Source organism: Arachis hypogaea, chromosome 9, assembly GCF_003086295.3.
Source record: "Arachis hypogaea cultivar Tifrunner chromosome 9, arahy.Tifrunner.gnm2.J5K5, whole genome shotgun sequence".
Classification (NCBI taxonomy): Eukaryota; Viridiplantae; Streptophyta; class Magnoliopsida; order Fabales; family Fabaceae; genus Arachis; species Arachis hypogaea.
Window position 1 is genome coordinate 112,313,007 of NC_092044.1, and position 11,672 is coordinate 112,324,678.

General features: G+C 35.4%; 2 protein-coding genes and 1 pseudogene across 4 annotated transcripts; 2 read left to right on the top strand and 1 right to left on the bottom strand.

The window, feature by feature from the left end:
- The first annotated feature begins 284 nt into the window (after positions 1-284).
- LOC112711962 (uncharacterized) lies at positions 285-2,854 on the top strand. Of its 3 annotated transcripts, none has more exons than XM_025764719.3 (3): positions 285-697; positions 792-1,094; positions 2,340-2,854. In XM_025764719.3, exons 2-3 carry the CDS (start codon positions 855-857, stop codon positions 2,610-2,612), a joined length of 513 nt encoding a protein of 170 aa, XP_025620504.1. In that variant the 5' UTR covers positions 285-697; positions 792-854; the 3' UTR covers positions 2,613-2,854. The 3 variants fall into 3 exon arrangements, with proteins under 3 accessions (XP_025620504.1, XP_072059618.1, XP_025620505.1); XM_072203517.1 differs by having other exon boundaries at positions 285-689; XM_025764720.3 differs by having other exon boundaries at positions 453-701.
- A 446-nt stretch (positions 2,855-3,300) lies between these two features.
- LOC112711960 (reticulon-like protein B11) lies at positions 3,301-5,605 on the top strand (annotated as a pseudogene).
- Positions 5,606-6,521: 916 nt separating this feature from the next.
- Positions 6,522-9,237, bottom strand: LOC112711959 (protein TIC 21, chloroplastic). The gene is made up of 4 exons (XM_025764718.3): positions 8,834-9,237; positions 8,318-8,575; positions 7,802-8,005; positions 6,522-6,936 (listed from the first exon to the last, which is right to left on the bottom strand). Exons 1-4 carry the CDS (start codon positions 9,134-9,136, stop codon positions 6,823-6,825), a joined length of 879 nt encoding a protein of 292 aa, XP_025620503.1. The 5' UTR covers positions 9,137-9,237; the 3' UTR covers positions 6,522-6,822.
- Between the last annotated feature and the right edge of the window lie 2,435 nt (positions 9,238-11,672).

The window sequence follows — 11,672 nt, forward strand, 5'->3', positions numbered from 1 at the left end:
AATATTTATTTATTTATTTTAATTAATTTATAATTTTATATGCTATGTTATTATTAATTTTTTAATATATTATTAAAATTTATTATGTTATTATTAATTATTTAAGATTTGATGTTAAAATTTATTTTGTATAATTATTTATTTTTTTAATTTAACAAAATCACAAATTTTATAAAATCTAAATTACTTAAAATTAGATCGGATTATTTAAAAAAAATATTCAATTAAAATCGAACATAAACAAAATTAGTATTTAAATTTGATGAATTTTTTGAGTTAAAATCAAGCCAAATCGTACTGTAAATATCCGTACTACTTAGGGGTAAGCCCGATCGGCATTATCCAAAGCAAAGGCTCCGCCTAGATCCGGTGTGTTTGGGCTAAAGTTGGCCCGGTTTGATATCAGGTCAGACCCAAAGGTTAAAATTGCTATCCGGTCTATTAATTCAACCGGGCTAGGGTCAAGGCTCAGTCTTTGGCCCAGTCGGTTGAGAACTAGTGATTTCTAGCGGTGAGCTCTGAGACCCGAGTTAATTAACTGATTGTCCCAGATTCACAGCCAGTCAGCCGCCCTCATTCTAGCCTCCATCGTAGCTTCTCGGTTCTCACCGCCACAACTCGGCACTCATCCATCGCAGCTTCTCAGCTTCGCAAAATTTTTATCAAGATCTCCAAACTTGCAGAAATTTGTAAATATGCAAGTACCACTTCGCTATTCTTTTGGTACATGATGAAGTAATTTATAGTATATAGTCTGGATGATATTTACTGTTGTTTTGGTTACCATTTAGGTTTTGATAAAGACTAATGAGAGGAGCACACCACAATTATTAGGGTTTTGGTAAATCCCAGATATGTCGACGGGCAAACCCAAAGACGGTGACTTTCAGATGGTTGCAGTGCCTGGAAGCTCAAAACCGCCGCTAGCGCCATCATCTTCGAATGCCTTAGTGGAATACACAACACCGGTGACTTTCAAGGAGGAAGAGGAGGACCTGGAAGTCAAGCTACGCCGTATTATCGATAACGTCCCCGTGCGTGTCAGCAACACCTCCGGTAGTTCTGCCGGTTCTGGCTCCGGTGACTTCCACCAGGTACGAATGCTGTTTTCTGCATTTATTTTTTGAAATAAAGAAATAAGAACTTCCCTTGTGGTTTAGTTGTTTGATTAATGGTATTACCGTATTAGTGTTTATCAATGGCAAATGATGCCCTCATATTTGTAGTAGAACTTGCACTAAGAATCTAAGATTCTTGATTCAGGAGCAATCAATACAAACTGTTTGGTTCAATCTATATACACAAACAGTAATTACAAAAGGACATGAGTGGGAGTAGGAAATTTTAGTTTTGGTTTGTGGATAGGGCTGCAGTAAATGAATCATGCCCCATTTTGGATTGTAACAAGATGACAAAAGCAGCATGAAGGGATGCTGCAACTGTATCTATTGTTTGCCTATTAGATCACTTCATTATTCAATTCTTTTGGTAGTGATAAGGAGGATGGATGCATAGCTGAAACTTCTCATGCATGAGGCTCAGAAGGAACCATAATGAGGAGGATAGATGCATAGCTGAAACTCCACATGTATGAAGCTCAGAAGGACGGTAGGGCGCAGAAGTTCTATAAGTTGAACGTTTATGCAAGGAGGCGAGGATTACTGTTAGTTTGTACTTGCAGGGGTTAGAATGGAAGGGGAGGGCTTAAAGTGTCCTGTATAAATTTTTCATTGTGAGTAATAATTTTTTGCATCGAAATAGCACTTTTAAGAATGTATAACTCTCCTATACCAAAAAAATAATATACAAGTCTCCTATTTGGATAATTAAATCTCAAAGCTCAGTTTGTAAAACATATCGTGAAGTTTCATATGGATGTTTGATGCGAACTGATTGGCAAAAATGTTGATCTTGATCATTGCATGTTTGTTAAATGAAGGCCACTAGCTCATTTGATGGGTGTTCTTGATTTTTCAAATGCAAATGACTTTTGAATTTTTTGGTTTCGAGTATCATTTTCTATTGCACAAACTTTGTTAGTGCTTTGGCCACTTAAAGGGATTTAGCTTGCTTCTGTAATTTGTTTTTAAGCGACATTGTTGATGATGCTGATACATCATTTCTTGCACCTGAGATTTCTTGTCTTTAATTATGTTTTGGGCATCTGTCATCTGTTCATTGATTTTCTTGTTTTTCTAGTGAGTGATTGGGCCTACATAATATTTGTAACTTATGAGAATTTAGCTGTTCTCTTATCTGTTATGAATCAATAACTCGGAAGGTGATAAATAATTTGTTCTGACTGTTTTTTAACACTCTTCAAATTCTGTTTGTAATAGTATCGGCAAATGCGGCGTAAGGAGCAAGATCGACTTGCTAGGATGGAGGTTGACTACCAGAAGAGGAAAGAGCTAGCAGAATTTAAAATGAGAAGGGAGGAAAGGCTAAAAGCTGCAGAAGAACGGACGGCAAAGAAAAGAGCAAAGCGTCAAAAGAAGAAGCAAAGGAAAAAGGAGAAGAAGATGAAATTAAACAGCGGAGAAGAGCAGCCAGAGAAAGAAGATACTTCAGATGATGGAGACTCTGATAAAGATGAAGAGGCAGCACCTTAGATCAAGCTTTAGTTGTACTCAAACACTTGAAATTTGGTTCAAGCTAGGTGGATTTTGACTTGAGGCCGAATTGATTTGTGATGTTGCATGGGTTTCTTTGTAAGAAGATCATGTTGCTGTGAGATTGACTGATTTTCTACGTCAAGCTTCTTCCTCCAAACTAAAATTAAATTAGAATTGTATGTTTTCTATTGTATAAACTTTAGCACAAAATTTAAGATGAAGTTTCTCTCCTGAACGAACATCGTTGTTTCAAAGCTCTGTGGTTAAAAGAAGCGTGCCACTTACTTGTTACTGATGTGACTAAATCATGCGTAAATAAGTAAAACCTTTAAGCATAAGCAAGCTTTGATATGGAAAGCTAGACGAACCAACTTGTCATACAACATATACTGAAAATTAACCATTAAAACAGCTATTTGCATGGAGTTTATGTTAAAAACTTAAAATACAAAATGCATATTAGAGATATGTAAAATAATTCAGACTGATTTGATGACTATAGACATGATATTTTTAACATCGTTATGGTGGGTTTTTATTTATAAGAGTTGATAGAAAAAAAAAAGTTTAGTTTTGGGCCATAATTGCTCGTGGTCCATCATAGAGACATTTAGGAGAATAATGGGCTGAAGAAAGCCCAAGTGAGGCCCATCTTATTAATGGGCAGGTGAAAGCGGAGTTTCGTATTTCAGTGTTTGGTATTGGAAGCACCGAAGCACAGGGAGAAAGGCATGCGTGGGATGAGCAAAAACGGAAAGAAGAAAGAGCCACCGTAACCGCAACTGTGTCTGTTAGTAACGTCTGAGTCTCCGCTGGTTGTTATACTCGACAGTCGCGACGCGCCACCACTCACTCACTCACTCTCCGTACAACCTTCGCCAATGGGAGAAACCACACCTTGCCAACGCATTTCCGTTCACCACGCCCTCGGCGCTGGCCCAGGTTATCTCTCTCTCTCTCTCTCTCTCTCTCTCTCTCTCTGTGATTTCGTCTTCTAAACAAATCCAATTCCGCAATGGATCCTTCACTTCTGTTGTGGATAGTCAGGAAAACGATCTGTTCCTATAGCTCTGTTCCGTAACGATGCGATTGATAGATTTCTCCGTAGAAAAAATTAGAAGCTGATTGGTTTGTATTTCATGTGTTTCGGTTTGTGATTTGAATTTGTGGCAGTTTCCGATGTGTTGCTTTGGAAGAATTGGTGTGGCGCAGGTGTTGTTCTTGCTTCGGCTACCGCTTTGTGGTACCTCTTCGAACGAGCTGGCTATAATTTCTTGTCATTCGTGGCCAATGTAATATTGCTTCTCGTCGTTATTCTCTTCTTGTGGGCCAAATCTGCTAGAGTTCTTAATAGGTATCACATTTCTATTTCAATTTTTACGCTGAATCGTATCTGCTAAAATATCATTTCTATTGTTAATTTATGATATTCATGACTAAAAGTGATTTATGCTCTATTTACTGTGCTAATAAAATGTGCACATGGATTAATTTTAAGAGTGCAGTGTTCTGAAATTTTCAGAGATATATTGTGTTGGTCTCATTTTTCAGTATGCTTTTTGTTTCATCTGAAATTGATTCTATGATTCAGGCCTCTTCCTCCTCTACCTGATCTGGAGATTTCTGAGCAAACCATTGCCAAGGTTGCTGACGTGCTTCAAATTTGGATAAATCGTGCATTGTCCATTGCACATGACATAGCTATCGAGAGGAATTTGCTCCTTTGCCTACAGGTATGCGGCTATAGTTTTCTCTCATCTTTTTGTATTGCCGAATTCAATGCGTTTAATTTTGGGATCGGTACTTATCGTGATAGTTCTGTATGTGAACATGTTGAATCAGGTTGCCTGTGCATTGTGGGTAATATCTTTTATTGGTGGTCTGTTCAACTTCCTGACTTTAATCTATATTGGTAGGCTCTCTACTTCTTTAGCTTTTGTACACGGATATTATATTTTTTACATAGTTTTTGCCTGCATTAATTTGCTGCTGATATTTCAATAATTTTCTTGATAGGTGTTCTTCTAAGCTTGTCAGTTCCTGTTTTGTATGACAAGTTCCAGGACCAAATCGATGCTAAGCTGTACATGATAAATGGAATTATTGAGCCACATTATAGAAGGATTTCAAGCAAGATTCCAAAACTGTCAAACAAAGAAAAGAAGGTGCAGTAGGTAAGCAACATGTACCTTCATTTTTCATATTTGAACCTGATAGTTGTTAGAAGAGCAAATATTGCGGTCTTATTTTTGTAAGCAATTTATCTATGTGATGAAATGTTTCAATTTTTGCTATACCAAGTACAAACGCAATCTTTGTTGCTTCTACTGGTAGTATATATGCATAATGCTAGTTTGGTGTATGTTGATCATTTCTGTCCTTTTGTCTTACATCTATCTGTTTTAAGCAGATGACTGTTTTGATTAATCATTTTAACTGATTTAACAATCATAACTGAGTTTTATAAGCAATATGAATGAAGCATTATCTTAAAAACCTTAAAATGGTCTACCTGAATCTTTGGGTTAACTTCTTCAAGTATGAAATTCAGGGTGCACATGGACAAGCGAAGTCGATTTAGGGGCGTATAAATGAGTGCTTAACATATGAAGTACTTGAGGTTTTTCTTTAGCTGGGATGTTCTCGCTGTTTTAATTGATGGTTAGATGGTATGGTAATTCTTGAGACGCAAGATTGACAAATAGCTGCAGCGTAGGTAATATTCTCTTCCAATTTTATATGGTACCCATTGGAAGATGCTTTCTTTGGAATTTTTTAGTTGGGTATGTTACCCTTGTTATGCTTCACTTTGGAATAGATTACTGGATCAGGAAGGGAAGAAAAATAGAAAGAAAACAAAGGACATGGGAGAATTTGCCTATCTATTTGTTTCTTCACGATTGTAAGATTGGTTTTGGCCACGAAAAGATTTTGATTAGGTTGGTATTTCGTTATATGATAATTACTGGAAGTATTTATCATCTTCTAAATTTTTTTCCCTCCCCCCAACCTCTTTTTTTCTGTTTATCATCTGTTTATTGTTCTAAGTAGGAATGTAGTAATGAGAATCAAAAGAATTAACTAAATGTGTGGCTTACTGCCACATTTTTGTCATTGCTCCCAGCAAGACGCATGTTTTGATTGGTGACGGTCGTTTCCTTCCTCGACCACGAAGTTTGGTTTCCTGTATAATTGTTGGTATATTTTAGACAAATGGTTTTCCACTTTTCCTTCGTTACGCAATACGTATGTTATTCGTACATAATATTTAGATATTGAAATTTACAACCAAGTAAATCGTTAACCATAGTACAAACAAGTCTATTCAAATTCACGTTTATTATTGAGCAATATTGCACACTTCCTCCAAATTTTAGGTCCCCAAGAATTAGATAGAGCCTTATCCCCAGTACTAGCTACTAAGGCATGTTTATTTCCGTCATACAAATTATTATATAAACCCCAGACAGACCCACCAAGATTTATGCAGTATGCCTTTGTTTTGAAGATCTTTACCACTTATCAATAAAAATAGCAGCAAATAACACTAAATAATTTTATATATCCGTATTGGTACAAGTTCAACGGAAACCTTGTGTATGAAGTAAAAGGACTGCTTCAGGATCAGCTATGTGAGAAGTGAAAAACAGTTATTCTTCCTTCCTATACTGGTTTAGTCTGGATATTTTATTTTGCAATTTCTCCTCAAGGCTTTAATATATGCCAAGCTCGACCAAATACCTTCATAAAACCCCATGTGAATACTTACTACTGAGCATGAACAGAAAAACGAATCCTGTACAAATCTCGGATTATTTTTAAAAAGTGACAACTGCAAAAACTACGTCCAGAATCGACGCTAACAAGACAAACCTTGTTCCTCAAATAAACCTCTACATCCAGAGATAGGAGAAGCATGATTATAATTTTTACGCAAAAAGAAAAAAAAATACAAATACCCAAGGATGGTACCGCAGGTCTAATGTACAATCATTTCTTACAAGTGTTAATTGGTGAGAAGCTTATTAGAAATATTGCTGGGATTTTACAAAACTTGGAACTACCAAATGCCTTATCAAGGCTGAGCATCGTCCATTAACAAAACAACTACAGGAAATGTGGGAACTCTTAAATTTTTTCCCCCTGTGCTTTTATCATACGGGAGTGATATTTATAGTTGACCAAAATACTAATGTTGAGGCACACCTTATGCAAACTTGGGAAATGGAGTTGCTTCTGACGGTGGTAATGTGACAGATCTCAACAACTCTAGTGAGAAAACTAGCCCAAGAAAATGAGAAAGAATGGTGTTGGCGGAAGCCTGTAAATTAAAGAAGGATAACAAACATTTCAATAACATTTACTCAGTCTCATAAGCTAAAGGTTTCTTTTAATTTCTTGATAATTCTCAAATAGCAGTGGCCATCAGATGTATCCAACTCAATAAGAAGAAGTTGCTTGCAAAGAAAATTGACATGGCTGATAATTTAGAATAAAAGGGAAAAATGCCAAAAATAAAAGAAAGAAATTTACTAACTGCAACGAAAATGCAGTTATGGAATATAATAAACCTACAGGCTACAGATACATGACAGTTAATAAGGTCCACTAAGACTTTCCAATTTTTCATTCACCACTAAGCAGCACACAGAAAGTTTCATACTGAGTGTTACAGATTTCTCAAGATAAGAAGTCGTTTGCAATTCATACACAGGCCCCCTACTATCTTTTTATAATAGATAACTTCATAAGATGTTATTTATGTGACAAGAGATCTGTGGTTTCTGCTCTCAGTCCTATAATCCAAGTTCCACCAAATTCTTAATGGGTTTGGGTTTGTAGTAAGAGTCAACAATTACATTTTGGGTTTTTTTTTTTTTTAAGTTTAGAATAGTAACCATGTCCAGAATGTGATTGTCTGTACTTAAAGAGATGGAATCTGAGTCTTAGCCGGACATTATTCTTCATTTCTTTATATGCACAACTGTTTCTATCTGAATTACTAATTGAACATTTTTCTTTTCCTGGATGTTACACTAACAAAACTAGCCATTGGTTGTTGACATATTCTTCTCTCAAAACTTTCCAATTTCTTGGTATAACCTAGCTAAGACTCTCTGTCCTACATCAGACCAAAGATAATAAAAAAGGTTTCATCTACAGTAAGGATTCATAGTATGCTTTACCTGCACCAAAAATACATCCAAAGCAAGAACAGGGCTGTAGCCCGGAGATATTCCCTGATAATATGGGTTGGCAGAGGAAGTGAGAGCCTTTGCAACCAACAATCCAACAGTAGCTTGCATCCCAAGAATAGCAGCACCCATTCCCAAAAGGTTCACTACGATACCATTTTTCAAGCTTTTAATTACATCAGCACGAGGGGGTGCCTAAAACACCAGTGAAATTGTAAGCTACTATCAGTCATACACACATAAAAAAGGTCCACATGAGATCAATAATGTTGATGTGGTTTTACAAAAACATCAAAGTCAGAGTCAATTATTTTGGTTTTTGATATCAGAATTATAGACAGAAAACGATGAAGATGCTTGGGACAATCAGCATTTTCGTCTAACTAAGTAAGCTATTCTCAGAATTCAGAAATTATACACATTCGGAAGTGCATGAATCACATTAGAATTCAACATCATCTCAATCATTCATAATTCACAAAATAAAAAATAACAATGATAATGCACCTTGGTTGGGTCGCTGGCAGTTCTTCTAAGCTTCTCAGACAGCCGAATATAACCAAACGACCAAAACACTGAGATGAAAGCAGCCGCAATTCCACCGGCAGTTGCATAAAACGTAGCCGGCGACGTGACTTTTCCGGTGACAACAACTGAAAAGGAAAGTATAACTGCAGCCACCACGGTGCACACTAGCTGACCCCAAAACCCTAAGCTCCCCAATCGCTTGAAGTACCTCGCAGTCTTCTCCAATCTCTTCGACACCTGCACCATCCAAACCGCAACAGTATCATCCATAAGTGTTATCAACACGAAGCAACATTGCCTTGCCGTAAATGCATTTCGAATCGCATCAATGAAACTACAATTTTAAAACCTAGAGATAGGAAGTCAACTCTACAATCCAATAATTTAGAGACACTGAGCTACGAAGCAGCTGGAAATTCTTCTGACATTCAGAAATATACATTCATTGGAACTTTAGAGAGAGAAATGCGGACGGCGATAAGAGAGAGAGAGTACCTGATCAAGTTTTGCTTTCTCTGATTCGTCGTTGGAGGGAGAGTAAGCTTGAGAAACTTGAGAGGAAGCGCTCACGACGGTGAAGGGAAGCTTCCATGGACGGCGAGAAACAAAGGAACCGAACAAGGAAGACGAAGGTGCAAGTGAGGGAAGAGACTTCAGAGAGAGTGAGGGAAGGAAATTCGCGCGGAGAATAGTTCGGGGAATCCGACAGGAGGATATTGCGGAGGCTGAAAGCGGAGCCGCGGCCGGCGCCACCGTGAACCTCCCGGTGTGTGTTGCCGGCGGAAGTAGTGTTTGCATTGCAGTTTGATTTCTGTAAAAGAAGAAGAGAATCTGTTTGGCTGCTCACTGGTCTTTCTCCGTCTTCTGCTTTCTCAGTTGCCAACAGTTTTGACTTTTGTAGATCTGTCACCAAAAAAAAATAGAGCTATTATTGGGCCCATCTCCGACGACTCAATATTGATTGGGCCTCTTTTACTACCAAGATTTAAAACTAGCCCAATAGCCTTTCGTCCAAGAGTACAAGTACTAGATCCATGACCCAATAAAATAATTAAATAATTTATTAACGAATAGACAGAATTTATTCAGTTTACCAAACTCCATTCGAACGGGATTAATTGAGTTTCTTATGATTTGTAAAAGTGTTGTATCTACATGTGAATTATTAAGTATATAAGGTAAAGTGAAATTTATCCTCTGTGGAGGGAAGTATTTGTTTTCTTTAATTAAACAAACAAACATATGGTAGAACGGTTTACCAGCAATGTTAGGGGCCAACAATTTTTATGATTGGTAGTCAGTAAATAGTCATTAATGATGATTTAATGGTGTGAGATTGGTGTGAAATTTCATCCAATGACTCACATTTCTCTATTAGTTACATGTTGGCTAAAATTAAACAAAACTGTTACCCCTTAGACTTTTCTCTTAATTAAATACTGTTTTCAGTTTAGTGCCCAAAAATCTGTACATTATTCTGTGGCGCTATATTAGATAGAGAGGAAGATGAAGATCGATCCACAGGGTCACGTGACCAAGTCCTTTTACAAATACTTGGTCACTAAAGTTCTTTTGTCTTTTACCAAAAGAAAAATAAATTTTGCTTTGTGCATTTGTTTTGTTCATGCATATGCAAACATGTGACGAGGTACTATTGTCATTGTTATGGACTTGATATAGTTATAATCAATAGAACATAGGGATAAATATAATACGTGTATAATAGTTTATTGGCTTCATAACGGGCATTGGTGAGAAAGCACTAAAAAGAAGCAAATTGTAGCATATACGGTGAAGAAAAAGAAGCAATAATACGATCTAAAAAAGAAAAGTAAAAAAAAAAGATGTTGAGTGGATTTAGATGTGAGGTACAGCTTGATAACCCTTTTAAACAACATTAAATCCTTTATCATAATAGATTGATACATAAAAATTGAATAAAACCATCACTTTACCAGACAACTTTGAATAAAGCAAGTTCGACTTTTGAATTTTACTGAACCACTAGCCCCATGCTTATTTCCTTATTATATTATGTAGCTAATAAGATAATATATTTTACCATTTTCTTACATGAACCGGCTAAAAGATATAAAGTTCCTCCTGTTTCTGTCGTTATTATTATTTAGTTTAGTGGGACTTTATGCAAAGTTGCAAACTCTTGCTAATGCATACTTAAATATATACCTCATCAGTCACTAAATTTGGGATATTATTTAAGTATCATTGATAGTTATGCCTTGTGTTAATACTTTGTTTTTTAAGAAAAAGTACGAGGAGCCAATGGAATATTTGTAAAAAATATAGACAATGGAGATTTAGGGAGTATTAGAGATATAACAAGTGTAATTACCCGTGTCATGCACGTGATAAGATTGAAATTATAATTTTAAATTATTTTTTAAAATTAATTTAAATTATAATAATTTAATTAATAAAAAATTAATATGTTATGCATTGTTTGTTTTTTATTTAAATTTAGTATTAATTGGATTAACTCTAAAATAGTTATTAATCGATTTTAATAATCTATTTTCTTCAATAAATCAGACATATATACTGAATGTGATCATAAATAATATAGTAATAGTTAAATCTACCCACAAACATATTTGCTATTATCACACTCTAAAGCAAATTAAATATAAAGGCTATTAGCACGCACTTGTAAATCTATAAAATCGCACTGTCTTTAATTCGTGCAAGGGTTTATTTGTCAAATAAACTTAAAATATAAACAAAAAATATTTATAAAATAGACCTAGCATCACTTGAAAGAATCATGGAAAATAATCAACTTACATTATCACCCATAAGAACCATTTCTACGTAAGTCGTGTTGTTCTTGTCAAATTTGGATGAGACTTTTCATAACCTTATAATTCTTGCCTTTATTTTTCAAACTTTTTTATTACATAATCTATCATAGGTAATACTATTGATAGAATCGTAGTTAGTATCCTTTAGGTATGAGAAATAATAAACAGAAGAAGTTCTATGTCTAAGGTACGAATTTTCTAGATGATAAATAATTGTAACAATTCACTATTAATCCTTATATATATATATACACACACTAATTATACACAGTAATAGTTAACAAATATTTTCAATGGAGATACTTACTCAATATATATGTTATGGACATTAATTATATGCCAATATTTTTAGGAAAGAGCTAAAAGATAAGATATATAAATATGGATTTGGATCCTCTAAAGTTTGAATTTTACTTTAGAGAGTAAAGTGTGATCTCTCACCATTGATTTTATAGGTGGGACCAAAAATAAATATGAAAGAGAAACTATTCAATAGTAGAAGATCACACTTTACT

Coding starts and splice junctions, on each gene's coding strand:
- LOC112711962 (XM_025764719.3), top strand. CDS start 855: ATGTCGACGGGCAAACCCAAAGACGGTGACTTTCAGATGGTTGCAGTG. Junction 1,095..2,339: donor GCTCCGGTGACTTCCACCAG/GTACGAATGCTG, acceptor TGTTTGTAATAG/TATCGGCAAATGCGGCGTAA.
- LOC112711959 (XM_025764718.3), bottom strand. CDS start 9,136: ATGCAAACACTACTTCCGCCGGCAACACACACCGGGAGGTTCACGGTG. Junction 8,576..8,833: donor AGAAAGCAAAACTTGATCAG/GTACTCTCTCTC, acceptor TGGATGGTGCAG/GTGTCGAAGAGATTGGAGAA. Junction 6,937..7,801: donor TGGATGTATTTTTGGTGCAG/GTAAAGCATACT, acceptor TTTAATTTACAG/GCTTCCGCCAACACCATTCT.